This window comes from Phasianus colchicus, chromosome 6 (assembly GCF_987193195.1).
Source record: "Phasianus colchicus chromosome 6, bPhaCol1.hap1.1, whole genome shotgun sequence".
Taxonomy (NCBI): domain Eukaryota; kingdom Metazoa; phylum Chordata; class Aves; order Galliformes; family Phasianidae; genus Phasianus; species Phasianus colchicus.
In genome coordinates, this window is record NC_143441.1 from 33272014 (window position 1) to 33288188 (window position 16175).

The 16175-nt window shown below is 38.3% G+C and overlaps 1 protein-coding gene across 4 annotated transcripts in view; it reads right to left on the reverse strand.

Moving 5' to 3' along the window:
• Positions 1 to 16175, reverse strand: part of ITGA8 (integrin subunit alpha 8) — a 101211-nt gene that overhangs the window by 65623 nt on the left and 19413 nt on the right. For all 4 annotated transcript variants that reach the window (XM_090142871.1, XM_031614496.2, XM_090142873.1 and 1 more), the window contains 6 exons: positions 14296 to 14340; positions 11629 to 11672; positions 10601 to 10657; positions 10362 to 10414; positions 5045 to 5250; positions 2657 to 2848 (listed from right to left, as the gene is read on the reverse strand). In XM_090142871.1, the coding sequence (XP_089998997.1) occupies positions 2657 to 2848; positions 5045 to 5250; positions 10362 to 10414; positions 10601 to 10657; positions 11629 to 11672; positions 14296 to 14340 (597 nt within the window). The remainder of the gene's footprint in view (positions 1 to 2656; positions 2849 to 5044; positions 5251 to 10361; positions 10415 to 10600; positions 10658 to 11628; positions 11673 to 14295; positions 14341 to 16175) is intronic.

A 16175-nucleotide genomic window follows, 5' to 3' on the forward strand; every position in this document is an offset into this window, starting at 1 on the left:
AACTGCATCATCTAGCAAAGCATTGCCCATCTCTCAGTCTCTCATTTCTTAGTAGGGATGTGCCTGCCTTGCAGTGTTAGGTAAAAGGGCTTGAGAAAACCGTACAAACACAGCTATAGTTACAAGTCCTCACAAACTGGTGCCTGAAATCGTGAATTGTTTGCATGCCTTTTTGAGCTTGTCTTCATACAACAACACTTTGGCCTCAGCCATGGAAGAGAGAATTGCTGGGAGATTCTCACCTTAGACTGTGGCAGTACATGATTATACCAGCAGCCAGACATTACAGCTGGCTCTCATTTCCCAGTCTCCAGAGTAATGAACTTCTGAGAGTGAAGTTTTATTACTTTTTTCTTTCTATAAAATGGTTGTCTTTACAATATAGTTATTAAAAAGCCTAAATGAAAAAAAAAAAAAAAGGTCTTTTTCTAATCTTTCACAACCCTCCTTGAATCACAGCCATAGTCATTAGCTTGGGAAACATTGAATTACAAGCTGGTTTCCTAGACCTTCCAGAGTCAGCAATTGCTCTGCCTTTCAGCTGACACCTAAAATAAAACTTCCTTCCTATTCCTTCGAAGTTCTATCCCTTTTTTCCTCTTTGTACAAGGGCTGCCCTTCAGGACTTCCGCCAGGAGGTGGAGAAGAAAAGCTCTCTGACACAAGAAGGATTACTTGCTTCACTGCCTAATGTGTTTGTCCTGGACTTGCATTTCCCCATATGATTTCCTTTCTTTCTTTCTTTTACCCACAGGAAAATATTCTATTCTTGTGCTAATATTGTGCCACGGTTCTGCTGTTTTTACAGCTCTATTTTGGTGCTTCAAATCTGCGATTTAAGGAAGAAGTCGTCAACTCACAGTAAGGTTTTTTACTTAGGTCATTGTTTTCTGAGAGATTCTCACCAGTGCTCTGGACTGCCCATCCAGCTTCTCAGTTGAGGGACAGAGGGAAAAGCTAGTTACGATCAATGGAAATTTTTTTTCTAAAAAAAAATAATATATGCAATAAACCCAAACAATCTAACACATAGTAAGCTAATACCACAATGTGAAATAGCAGGATGCATAGCTCAGCCAATGATGACAAGAAGGAAAAATCCACTAAATCTCACAACTGAACTAACTATGCCAATAAATTTTAAAAGACTGAGGCCCATCACCCAAACTTTTCATTAATTAGCTTAAAAGATGCTCCAAAAATTGTGATTTTTACACTACGTAGACTTCTTGGTTCCCAGCGTGACCTGAAAGAATCTTTCCTTTCCTTCTCTCTATCTTCCCAATCTTAGAAATGTCAGGAATGTAATATCCTGTTTTCTTTGGTTTTGCTGGGGGGCCTTGTGTGTGGCTTTAGAAAATGTTTAAATGCTGAAACTTTAATAAAGAGTTCTCTGTCCAAAAGAGCCTTGTTAGTCATGGACAATGAAAGCCTATTAATAGCACCATCAACAACGTATAAACAAAAAGTCAGAACAATGTTTAAAAGCCCTTTCTTTTGTCAAATGCTTAAAGGTCCTCTCTCTTCAATCTTGTGATAGCCTCACTTTATTACTTTGCAGTCAGCTTTTCTGTTTGGTAAGACTGTAATTGCTATTGTAGACATTCCTTTCCAGTAATTTTCTTCTCTCTTTTGAAAAAAACCTCTTTCAAGTTTTTTACAATTATCACAAAAAAGCAAAAGGCTGTACATTTCTTTGAAAATCACAATTTCCCCTTCATAAACAGTACAACTTTTTAGAACATTAGCCTTGAAACAATCCAAACTAACAAAAGTGATTTCACAGTTGAGTTGGGTAACAAAGACATAGCATTCCACTGTGGATGAGGACATTTCACAATGACAAAGTATGTTGCACTCTTGCAAGGTTTCTGAATTATAATGTAAAGAAACAAAATAAATTTGCTTCCAGAAGAGACAGTGAAAGTAAATGCAAACAAGTAAAACATCTTCAACATCCACTCTACTTATGGTGCTATGAACAGTGCTCTTTTAAAAAATAACACCTCCTTCCTAGCAAAACTCAACTGATGCTATCAAATTGACAAATTTGAATGCATGGCAGGTAAGCTAATGAGGAAGAATCAAAGATAACATGAAAAGGAAGAGTCAATATATCAGAATGAAAACAAACAAATGAGCGTAGAGAGGCCCAAACGAAATATCTGCCTTAAAGCAGTGTCATTACATTCTTGTTTTTTGTAATTAGATCAAAGCCACTAAGAACCTATGTACAGCATCTCTTCAGACAGCAAAAAACAACCTCGTAACACAACCAAATCAATCCGTTCTTCTACAACACGTGTTTTGAATTAAGAAAGAATGCCAGGATGGAGGACACATCACAAGTTCAATAAGCTGAGAGCATTCAGTTTTTGAAACTGGGGGAAAGGGTTAAGCTTTTTATTGTAAACTTCACATGTTTTATGTTAATGTAACTGTTTGAGTCCTTTTTTGATTTCTGATCATGCCTTTTGAGAGGAAAGGGAGTACTTGTTTCGTCTGTTCTTCAACTCTCTGGAAAGCAAACTAGAACTGTCCAAAAATACATCTATTCTTAAATTTGACCTCTGCCTTCCAAAAGGAGCAGTTTAGGTATGATGCATTTTCCAGAGAACAGAAACATGAAATTCCCTTTCTAATGGAAAAATCTTACCTGGGTAATCGTTCTTGTCTACATCTGAGTCTCCTCTTAGAGTGAAGCCAAATCCTGAAGGCATGGACTGTGAGGCCCAGGCTCCATTGAGAACTTGGGAAGGGCCAGTTTTTAACCCATTACTGTATCCATTGTAAATGAGCACTTTACCTCTTCTGTCTTCACCTGCAAATGGTGCACCAATGGCAATGTCTGTAGTGCAGTAAAAGAATAAAAGAATATGCTTAATTAAAATAAGCAAGAATTAAGTCCCTAAAGGAAAACAGGCATAAATGGCTTCTACATATGCTGAAAAACTATCAGTTTCTGTACTTATCTATGAATTCTACTTTTAAGGCAAATGTTTAAAAATGTTCCTAATCTCTTATGCGTCAAAATTTCATGACGAATGCTTACAAAATCATCCTATGAAGAGGTTATTACATTACAATAAATTACCAATCAACATTGAATTCCTCTACCTTATCTCTGAGGCATTTGATAAACTTTAATAAACAGCTAATAATTTTCTGTTTCTACTTAATTTCATTTAAACATAAAAAAACTTCCTGATTTCCTCTATTATATAATCGATAAAGAAAAGCTCTTATAAAAATTTATTTTCCCAGTAAGACAACATAGACAACAGAAAACGACCCCTCTCAAACATACACTGCTTTTGTACACAAAAGAGAAAAATGAAATATAATAATTTATCTATCCTAAGAGAACATGCTATTGAAAAATGGGAACAGTACCGAGTCAAGAATTCAACAGGATGCTTTGGGCATTGCAACTAAGCACTGCATATCCAAAAAGTAGAACTCAATTGCTCTTCATAGTTCTAATGCACAGGAAGCAGAGAGAATCACAGATTGAGGTTCAGCAGCTCTACTAGCTGAGCTAGCCAATAGGAAACAAGACAAGGGTACATATCTACAGCTGTAATTTTTAGCATCTCATCCAGGAGCTGATGCTGGACTCATTTATTAAATTTGATTTTAGCACCTGGAACTCCTACCCTCATGATAACGGCGTAGTGCAACAAAGCCCTGTAACTTGGCATATAACAATTCTCAGTTGTGCAGTAGAAGACCTTGACTCTAGATTCTTCCTAGAATTCTTCATACAGTGAGAGAGAAAAACAGAATCATATCCTCCTTTCCCTACAAGAATGCCAAGGAGACCAGTCTTCCCTGCTCAGAGAAGTTGAAGGCATCTACTATTGCTTACAGGTAGAAAATGGGAAATCTTCCCAGCTGAATCCCATGGTGGGACTCCAGGACAACCTAGTGAGGGCAGTCCCTCTCACTAGCCACAACCCAGCAACTTCTTCCCACAGGATCGAATTCTGGTTTTGTGCACCCTGAATCCCAATAAAATCCGATGGCTCTTGAGATGACACATCCCTTGCACAAGAGTCACAAATTGTCCACACTTGTTCTAGAGTCTACTGCTGTGAAAAAGAGCCCTCAGGTTAAGGAGGAGCTAAGTTCATGTTTGTTTTTTTTCCTGAGTGGCCAAACTATCTTTAAGACTGCTGTTCAAAATAACTCCTCCAGCAAAAACTTCCTGGGGTTTTAGATGCAGAGATACCTGAATTGCAGATCCCTAACAACTTGAAAACAGGAAGAAAGGAAATCTACGTAAGATGAGAGCGTTACTTACTGAGTGTAAAAGACTAACTCAAGCTTCTCAGGACATCCAAGCTCTCTCACACAATTAGGCAAGTTTACTTTGACTATTTTCCTAAACTTAGTCTCCCAGTTTACTTCACGAATATTTTCTTTTGAGTTTGTGTGGTATTGGCATTTGAGAAAAACCCCACCTAGAAGCTGTTTCTTTCAGAGCTTGATTACCAGTGGAAGTCTGATTCCAAAATAGTATGTGTGTATTTGTCCAATTCTTTTATTGCAACAAAGCTGCTTCAATTACTAAGCCTCTTTCAATTCATCCAAACATTTGAGGAAAGAAAGAGAACTCTGCTTTCAAACAAATGCAAAATCTTAATCATTTAAATCTAATTATAAAACAACAGATAGTATTTTCATTCAAACATGTTAATATTCAGAAAAAAATAACAGTGTAGCAAATATGAATGCACTTCTATAGATAAGCTTTTAATTATTTGTCCCCAAGTATCAGTTTTATTAGGGTTAGTGTGAATTCTCTTGATTTTGAAGAGAGGTTACAAGTTAAAAAGCCTTCTTCAGGCATATTCACTGCCTAGCCATTGCTAATGTCAATGATATACAGTGCTGTGGTTTAAACCAGCAGGCAGCTAAACCCCACACAGAAGTTTGCTCACTCCTCACCAGTGGGATGGGTGAGAAATTGAGATGAAATGAAGAAAAAAAGGACATAATCAAAAATGAAAAGATATATATTACTGCTTTGTATAAAAATTACCATTATATCCATCCTGATTGAGATCCCCAAGGTGAGTGATTGCACTGCCAAATCTGCCGAACACTTCAGTTCCTGTCAGAATTTGTGGATCTCGGAAGAGGAAAGCACTTTCCTGCAGGTACAGATAGACTTGCCCAACTTCCTTAGGCTTGCTCTCAAATTCTCGTTCCATAAACAGAGGGGCCCCCACTAAGATATCATCTAAACTGGAACAGTCAAACAAAAATCAGTGTCACCGAGAGACAGCATAATCAACAAAGTTCATGCATTTAATAAACACGAAGCAGAGAATTATCAGAGAGTCATAGACTGGCTGAAGCAGGAAGACATTTCTGGTGTTCTAGTACAAGATGCTGGTCAAGGCATGGTCAGCAGATGAGGTTACCAAGGTTATAGCTACTCCAGTTTTCAGTATCTCTAAGTATGGAGATTCTACAACCTCTCTGGGCAACCTCACAGTGAAAACACTTCCTCTTAGCTTTAAATAGAGTTTATCGTACTTCAGTTCATGCCCACAAGAAGTGCTATATTTTGCAATTAACAATTCAGAAATCAGAAATTCAACTCAGAGCTGAGTTGTATTAGTAGAACAAATTCTGTAGAACTATCTTGCTAACTGTGCTAATGAGAGACAAAGTTCAGTATAAAATCCAGATTTCTTCTAAAGCTATACATCAGTAAGTGAACAAAAGAACAAAAATGTCTATTTTCTACCAGATTTTTGAAGTTACATATATGAAACAGGTTGAACAATTCACAGAGAATTCCTCATCACTAATTCAAGTGTAAGCTGGGAGATAAAGCTAAAGCTTCATTTCTGAAAGCTCTTCTGCTGAGTATTAGGTAAATGAGTAGCTGAAGAGCACATGTAATTTGCTGTATCAAGTATTAAAGAGAAAAAATAGAACCATAGAATCACTAATGATTGGAAAGACCACTGAGATCATCTAGCCCAATCATTAACCCTAGCCCACCATGCCCACTAACCATGTCCATAAAGTCACAGAAATACGAAGCTCAGAGGGAAAGGTTCTTTTATCTGTTTTGCTGCTACAAGAAGTATCACTGAAATAAGATAGACTGATCAAAGGATATGTTGCCTGTTTTGAAATATGCCACCAACATTTATTTGGCAGAAAAGAGACCCTTTACTGGACAATAAAGAACAAAATCAAACAAGACAGATATGTAACAAACAAATATTTTGAGATATGAAACAGCAGCGTCAGATGTCTTTCTGAAGATTGCTCAAGCCCTCGTATGCTAAAGGGAAAATTACCATTATATTCAGTGACAGTGGTCATCCATATCAGGGAACTCTATTGTTGCAAAGAACTTGTACCACTTGATCCCAGAATTTTAAATTTAATAATATATTCTCTTGCTCTAACATGAAATTCTGTTCTAACTTTATAAACTCATGGAAAACTTTATATTCTTAATTAATCATATTCTCAGTACTGATGTATTCAGAGACACAAATAAACCAATTATTGAAAAATGCTCTACATTATTTTTCCTAAACCTGATAGAAAAAAAAATGTTTATTTCATGAGTAGCTCAGCTATTTCTTTAACACAGATATATAGATATATACTGTGGTTCTAAGATGTATACTATAAAATTTAATAGAGAATATGCCATTTACACACCTTTTAATCATGTTGTAGGACTTACACATTCCAGAAATTTCGACAAAGTACTTCTCAAAATATTATTTTTCTATAAAGATTCATAATAGATTTCCATAAAGGAAACTATAACTCAAAATGTTAGGTCACTTTCGCACAGTTCTTCTTTATAGGTCAAATATTACCCCATGGTAAGGATAACTAAAAAAGAAAAAAAAAAAAGGAAGCAGATGCTGACTTAACATCAGAGGTGGGGTTTTCCTGCCATATTAAACATCAAAAGCCCTCTACTAATGGAAGATGTTAGAGGCTGGGACAGAATGTCAGCTAAAGCTGTTGCCATGAAACAACAGCAACAACAGAAACAGTGTTCTTTTTCCACAAGTTATTTTAGATCATGAATGCTCTTTTTTTTTTTTCCCACAAGTTATTTTATGTACAGCATGTACCAAAAGCATTGCACGGTAGTACTGTAATCTATTATTTTATGACATCACAGTCCAGATGTTTCCATTGAGATTGAGACCCCATGGTATTATGCACTGTATAAACCAGAAGTAAAAGATGAGCCTGGCTCCAATTAGCTTTCTACAAATGAAGGATTGTGAGGATAAGGTAAGACTTTTAGAAGTGAGAGGGAACCAAAAGATTCAGAGCCAGTAAGCTGCTGCTACATCAGTGCAAAACAAGTAGATGTTGAAACTGTGGGCTATACAGCAATATCTAAAGTGCATAAAGTGGAGAGAAAGGCAGACTATCTAACACCCAGAATGGACAAAAGTTCCCTAAACAGATTCCTAACCTTAAATACAAGATTCACCTGCTGAGATGGAACACAAACAGACCAGATCTAGAGTCCATATATAAAGATTTTAGCATCTCAGATCAAACTGCATGGTCCTGTGTTATTTTTCTAGGAAAATTTCTATTTTTTTTGGAAGAAATTAAAATGATTGTATAGAATGCATGAGTAGTACAGGGAACTGGACCAGAACTCACCAGCTAAGATTGGCTAAGTTACTAGAGGGAAGGATGGGAGCTAGGCATGCATACAGTGACCTATCTGTGAACTGCTTTTGGCAGTAGAACTACTTAGAGCCAGAGCACTTAGTTTCCCTTTGTTCCAGCTCTTGACATGTCCCATCCATACCAAAGCCTTACATCTCTCACTCTCTTTCTTTCTCTCTTCTTTCTCAGAGTCCAAGCTCAGCAGGGCAAGACAAGCTGCTTTAGCAACTCCTCTACAAGACTACAAGTAGGAATTCTCCCTCTGACAATTTTATATTACTGCCCATAGACAGTAACATTAAATCATAAAGTGCAGTTCAGAGTGCAGAGGTATTTGGAACCCCATCTTTAGATTCATTTCATCACCACACTACGAGGCCGCTGCTAACATCAATTGGTATATTTATTTTCATGCCAGCACAGAAAGGTTACTAGCCAATATTGCTTCCCTTCTTTTAAAAGAACAAACAAACAAAAAAACTCAAGCAACCAACCAGCATAGAAAAAAACACTTTAAAAAGCACAAGCTGACTACCTGCTGGGACTGTATGTGGTTTCTTTGTATCCTGCTGTGCAACAAAGAGCAGGAGTATGGGAATTGTCAAGAGGTCAAAGCATAACTATGGAAAGCTTTGATATAGGCCAAATAAAAGACCAGTAAACAAATTATTCCACATTTTATTGGACTGTTTTGGTCCAAATTGAGAATGTTTTTTTCTTCTTTACTAGGAATGCAGTCTGCAAGCTGATGGCACAGCTTGATTTGCTAAGCTTCATAGTAAATTTCTCATTATTATTGGATAATTAAAGGGTATTTCAAACAATGCCCTCAATTTCCCTGTTCTGCTTACAGCCCTAATGCACTGCAGATATAAATGCAAGAGTCATCCTGGAACACTTGCAGAACTGCTAGAGGAGAAAGTTGATAACACTGTTTCCTAGGATGAACCTAATCTTAGAGCCATGTCATCAGCCTCATTACAACAAAATATCATCCTCATTAATCTTTTCAGCATAAGACTTGATGAGGCTTCTGCTGCTGGTAAAGCTGTCACTACCTCCTTTGTCTTTATATGCACACGCACAAGCACAATTTGGAGTGGCCATTCCCCATTTGCTTTTTTCTTTTTCTTTTTTTAAATTTCCCCTCCCACTTTACTCTCCCTTTCAGATAAAATGTTTTATTGAGTATATGTGCAAATTGGCAACAATGGACTACATATGATCAGACATGCTTATCACATAGAGCTTGTGGTGCTTTGCTTTCCATGCAATGTTTGGATCTCAGGAGTCAGGTTTTTTTTTTTGTTTGTTTGTTTTTAAAGACAGGCTGGGGGACCACACAGGCCTCAACAGCAATTTGATTGCATTATTCACATAAACTGTGGTCTTAGAGGCACACAGAAAATACAAAACCTGCAAAGTAACCCTATGATCCACAGGAAATAACCCGCATAGGAAATAGCGTGGTTAACTAATAAGTTAACTAGAAGTTAATTAGTAAGATCCCTGAAAGTGCAAGGCATGCTGCTTGTAACTAAGATTGGTATTCCTCCGCTTTTTCATGTCAACAATGCCTTAGAGTAAGACTAAACAAACCCTAACTTTTTGTATCAGGAAAATAGGAAATTTGGAAAGCTAAGATAACATGGCAAAATCTGATGTCAGAAACCTGGAAAGATTCGACTAGTGCAAAGCTGTCACTGAAACTGCTGAAGATTTTTTCTCCTGTTTTTGTTTTGGAACTACAACATTTTATCACCTTGTTACTTTTCTCTTTACTTGTATCCCTAACCTTTTAAGGGTTTAGTAGCTCCTGATGGGAAGCAATGATATAGCAGTAACACATGAAAAAAACTAATGTACTGTTTTTAAGCCACTAGTAAGAAGTAATCACAAGAACATGAGGGTGGTGCAGCTGAGACATTCTGGAATATACAGGAGTACACAGTTCTACATATAATCCTGGCTCATCTGTGTGCAGACTTCCAAAGTTGTGAACCTCACTGATTTTATCTGCTTCCTAGAAAGCTTGCATCAATATTTGCTTACTAAACTCCCGACTTTCCAAAGCATTTAATATGATTTTACATAAATTCAAAATTAGCAAGTGATTTGTTGAATGGGGCCTGAAATCCCAGTGTTGACAGTTACACAGCATTCTCCGAGACAAGCACAATGGCTGTCCTAACAGGGATGGGCCACAGACACTTCTTTGGTCCCCTAGATGATGAAAAAGGATTGTGAACCAGCAGGTGCTCAAATGAGTGATACTGAAAAACTCTTAAAACTGAGAAGTGAGGCTTGGAATGATCTACATGTGAAAAGACTTAATTGCTTCTAAGAACGGGAGAATGAAGTTGTGACTTGCATTTACCATCAGCAGCTTGCATTTTTTAGTTCACTGTACCTCTACTTGGATGTTTTCTCAGACTTCAGACATTCCTGCACTACTGTACTGCATTTAATACATATTCAGGAAGATAAACTCACTCAATCTAGGCCTGCAAACAGCTGTGCCACTGTAAGTGCACAAAGATAAACCTATGCAAACAAGCAGAAAAGCAAAGAAGTCAAGAGAAGCATCTGAGGTATGAAGTATCTGAAAACCTGTGTTTATTAATGAATATCAGGCATTGCTTCTGTGAATGCTGAGGTGAATATATTTGGTAACCTACCCATCATTGTTAACATCAGATACTGCAACAGTGTACCCAAAATAAGACGCCATCTGGAAATAAAAAAAAGATAGGCTTCATATAACATATCATTTTTAGAAAGTTTTACTGACAAACCTCTTTTGTTTCAATGGTTACTAGTTTTAAAAGGCAAATATTTTATATAGTCTTGAAATGAAACTGATGAAGTTATATCCTCTTGATATATAATACTTCATCACATAGTTGTTTGGCATTACCTGTTCACCAGTGAAATTCTGGATAAAGGTCAAATCTGAAGAATTAATGATTGAGACCTATTAACAGAAGAAAGATATGAAAAGTTTCAATCACAAAGAGATATGATACAGCATAACATCACCATGAACCAATTTGAAACACTGAAGGATGGTCCAAGGAGATAAAAAAAATACATCAACTACTTTCTGCTGCACCACAGTTTTCCTTATCTTGGATACATCACTAAATTTTATGAGTCTCAAGTCTCCCATGAAGAAAATGAGGGGAAAAAAAATATTTTCCATCCTTACCAAACATTGTGAACAGCAGCAAATCATAGACTATCAGCTAATCAATGATTACATTATTAGGCATGAAAATATAAATTCTAAACATTTTTTATATATGTAAGTGTCTATAATATACATAGAATATATACATACACACACGTACATATGTATGTGTACATACACAACTTGCCTCTGAAAAAAATGGTTTAAATAAATTTCAAAGACAAGGAGTTTGGGCTGCACAAAACTACAGAATGCATCTGTGGCTGGGATCTTTCTGCTACCCAATCAAGTTACACCTGAAACTTGGTTTTTCTTTTTTTCCCCTAGGAGGGAATTAGGTGTGTATCCACACATCTCCCTTCACTTCCTTTCTAACTGTATATCACCACTCCTTACATTTGGAAGTCAGTATATATACTTAGAAAGAAAATATGTGAAATGCTCCCATCTGTGGGATAGTTTATGCCAAGGTCTGATAGCACTCAGTGAGAACTGGGATACTACTCATACTTGAAAAGTGCCAGTAACTGGGTATTGAAAACAGACTTCAGAGCTGAGTAAGAGCTCAATATTTAAAGCCCAAGCCAATAAGTCATGTCAACCCAGCCAGGTAAGCCTAGAGTGAAAGCCAATGGTATTTTTCTCTGATTAGACAGTTTAGGCTCTAAGAGACAGAAAACAATGTAGCCTTTAAGCTTCAGAGTAGTCTAATGTTATTTTCACTATAAAAAAGGATATGTGGGTCCAGTACATACGTAGCCAAAGTTCTGCGCACCCCTTGGGACTCCAGCAACCAGCTCTGAAATACAAATGATCAGCAGTGAACTGGTTAGGCTGTCTGAGCAGCACATGCAACACGCATTCCAGACCACTTAAATCTTTCTTTATACATAATCTTTAGGATTTTGGCTTGTTATCTGTATCAGAAACACCTGCACATCACTTCAAGATCTTCATTCATGAGATTTTAACATTCATTCAGTGCATCTAGTTGCTTGAAATATTACAATGAACTGTTGAATACACTCATCCATGCCTAGACAGAGGTCTTTTTCTCCTGAGTGCTGTTCAGCACAGTACAGCACAACAAAGCTGTTCCTGCAGTTCATCTGCTCCTACAATTCAGCTTGCTACCTGACAGCTGTGGACTGAACAAACCAGAATTAGCTGTGGCATCACACACCATCATAGAAAAGCTAAACACAATTGTCATTACAAATTTTTCTTTTCCTTCTGGCTGCTTAACATTTTCTCACATCTTGTGGCAGTCAGCCCAGTAACAGAGCATTTGATAAGTTCTGCACACGATAGCTATCTAAAAGCATTACAAGCAAGTTTTGGTGAGTGGTATTGAGAACTCATTGCACTGGAACATGAAACTTTGGACTAAGCTGCCCTCTGGGATGTGATCCTGCACAGAGGCCAAAGCTTAAACAACTAGTGGGGAAAAAAAAAAAAAAAAGCAAAATAAAGAGCAAAGCCACAGATAACAGTTTTTCTGACAAAACCTTTCCTCATTTGGATATCTATATCCATAACAGAAGAGCAGGAGTTTCATACACCAGAGCATCTCAGACACCTGCCATGACTGACAAATTCCTCTTCACCAATTCCTCTTTGTGTTCATATACTCCCCTGCAGTTGTAAGCATTTGGTCAAAGGGAGATGGAGACAGTAATAAAGGACTACTGGGTCAGACAATGCTGCAATTCTTTGTGCCAGCAACTACCCCACACTGTACCATCAGACTCAAAACAGTGTCTATTTTTTTCCATCCCAAAGTGGCACAGGACAAGAAACTAACTTTACAGAAAATAAGCAGCAGCAGCACTGGAGAGCTGGCTTCATTTTTAGAAATGTACTCAGCCTGTATTGACTTTGTGAGTTTGGACCAAGGAGCTGCTCATCCCCTCAAGAAAGTTACTCTTTACATAAGGCTGCTGATGATCAGTCGGAAAGCATTACAAGAGATGCATAGCTCTGAATGTAAGAAAGGATCGCAGATTTTATTCAACTATGTTTCAAAATACTGTACAATTTCTGAAAATAGCTAAATCTCCAGTTAAACATACTCTGTGAAACAGACAGATGCAAAAGGAGCTTTTTCCCCCCATACACCAGATTCAACAGTACTGACATCTTCAAGCATTGCTACTGTGCTATGTCTGTTTCCTCATGAATGACAGCTGCTAACTGCAAATTTTTACTAGTTTTGTCTTGTATCAAACCTACTTGCCCCCAGAACCTTTAAAAAAATCTCAGGTGTGATTCTTCTTCAGACACATATCCATGTGCATTCAGCTCTTCCTTATTTAGAGGACCAACTGAACACTAATCTTACTGTAGAATGTTGACTGGCTCTAAACCCATATTTTAATAACAGGAATTCAATTCTTTCATTTCCCATTGTGAAATACACAGCTCAGGAGAGGACCAGCAGCATAGGAAACCTGATCTATTACACTTGTGGAGAAAAACATTCTGTATGAAAAGGGTCAGCTAATGAGCTGCCCCAGGCATCCTATCCGTATAACACGTGAACTGCAATTAGGGAAACATTTACAGAGCCAAGAGCTGCTCTCACCAACAAGAGCAAGCATGTTGGTATAACCCTCAGCAGCTCCTGGGCTGACCATCTCTTCTGCTTAGCTGTGAAGTTATGTGGAATTTAGAAGTGTGCTTTCAACATACGCAGATGTTTCCAAAACTGCATCTGGTCACCCAGGCACTGAGGTAAAGCAGCCTCTATGCAGCTTGAGTATGGAACTAAGAACTGTGCAGGACTCTATTGTTGGTTTCAGTCATAAATAGTCATCACTACACTGGTCAATGAATATAAAGATGTTATAATTACGAAATAAACAAGAGAGTTTGCCAAAGCAGATTATAACAACAAAAAGAGAATAGATAGAAAGCTTACCCACGTCCTGGGCTTGCTGTAAAACTCCAGAGGAGGGATCTCCAAAAGAGATCTTTTTCCACTGGTAGTCAGCTCTTAAATGCGTCCAGGAGAGGTGGAGCCAGGCTCCACCCCTTCCAGCAGCACAGGTGAACTGCCTTCACCTGTGCTCCTGTTGCTGACTCATTGCTTGCCTCAGGTGATAAATCAGAGGTTCGGGCTGTGATTCAGCAGTTCCCATACAACTGGTGAAATTCAGTGAATTCTGCTGGCTTCACCTACTGATGCTGTCACAGCTCTGCAGAACAGATGCACATGCAGAGGGACACTAACAACACATTCAGATTTCTGGATTACTTAAATTCTGCTCCACCATCACACACTTTCTAAAGGAATATTTGCCTCTAGGAATATTAGGTACAGTGTTTCAGATGAATAAAGGGTACGTTCCTACATACAGACCCAAAGAGAAGAACTTAGATGCACAACCATACGGTTTTCTTTCAAGTACGTGGCTTCTTACCTTCTTCAGAATCTCCAGTAAATTCCCCAGCAGCTACTGAGTATCCTGTTTAAAAATAAATTACAAGCAAAAAACTTAATAAACCATTTATTTCCAAAAATATGTAAAGACAAACAGATTTTTCTTCTCATCTGCTCATCAGAATGTACACTTTCTAAAACTGTGTGGGAAGAAGTGGAAAATTACCATGTTATCATGACTCAGTTAACTGTAGTTCTAAGGAGTGAAAGATCTAGCCTCCTTCTCCCCAGATGAGCTGTTAAAGCATTAATACTTAACAGTTGAGCTGAAAATCAGGAGGTAACTAGAGTTTGCACTAACGGCTATTGACACAATTCCAACTGCTATGTGCGTAACGCTATAATGTGACAGAAAGCACAGCAATAATAGCAGGTCTCCAGTCCCATTTTTAGCCTTTATTTGTGTATCGGTATAAAGGCCTCAGCAGCTGCACTAAGTGTAAGCATAAAGGAATGCCAGTATCCCATTACACCCCCAAAATTCTTGCAGCTGCCTTGGCATGGTAGAGACTGGGAATGCCTGAATATTGTCTATTATTGCGCTGGGTAGTACTTGGGTCTTTCCTGATCAAATTACACCTAGAAATTTCACTGCCAAGTCTCGCCCTTGCACCTTCTGGGGTTTATTGACTACCCCTTCTCTTGTAAATGAGTAGTCAAGAAATCTATTGCCTTTCCCAATGCTTCCAGTGAGTCAGACGTCAACACGAGACCATCCATATAGTGGCACAGTTTGATATTAGGATTATTCCAATCCGCTAGGTCAAGTGCCACTAAGTTATGACAATATGTTGGTGAATGCATGTGCCCTTGCAGCAGGACCTGAAAGGTCCACTGCCTGCCTCCCTACACAGATACAAACTGGTCTTGCAATTATTCATGAATGAGAATACTGAAGAAAGCATTTACCAAGTCTAGAACACAATGGTAGGTATCTGTCCCCCTACTCAATGTGTCCATCAGGGGGCAATATTGGGTACAGCTGCATGAATGGGCAGCATGACCTTATTTAACTCTGTAATCCACTGTCAATCTTCATGTGCCATCTAACGTTTGTACTGGGCATATGTAGGAACTATATGGGCTAGATGCATGTCTTATGACTCTACTTTTTCTAGAACCTGCACCACTCTGGAGGCTTCCTCTTGCCTTCCCAGGAGTCTATACTGTTTAGCATTAGTAAACCAGAACAGATCTAGTAGGCACATACACTCACATTTCACACAGCCTCTCTTAATATCATCTGCACTGCCTGGATACTAGTGCATCTCTCTCTCAGTCTGTACTCTCCTATGGTCATCAACACAATTGGGTTGGCGATCAACTTTTGCAAATTGAACCCCAACCCAGATTAAGTCATTAAACATCTGTTTCCAGGATACACACATGGGACCCAATTGAGAAGTCCATTGGGCCTGTTTCCTAGTTTTTCTTATGGGGAGAACCTCTGTCCTTTCCAGCATCCAGATATTGCACCTGATCAGATGCACTGTCTCCCCTAGGTGAGCCACCAATTGGGCAGCTTGCTGGATAGTGGCCCCTGGGGCCACCTAAGTGTTCAGTGTGGACACTACTGTGCCATACTGGTAGTAGGAGATTGTTGTAATATGAGGTCCCTCATTGCTGCCAAAAAATTAACCAGATCTGGACTTTAAAAACATCATCATAAATTGCCTCCCAACTTTCACATTCTTCCATTGAAGTCTGAAGACCAATATTTATTGGTACATCACTTTTGTTTGGCCACATGATTATGCACTGAAACAGATCCATGAGTTCAGTGGCTGTATATGTGTGCACCATTAAATGTAATGTGAAGTGAGCAGGGAGCCTGCTGGGCTCTTTTAGACTTTCTTCACT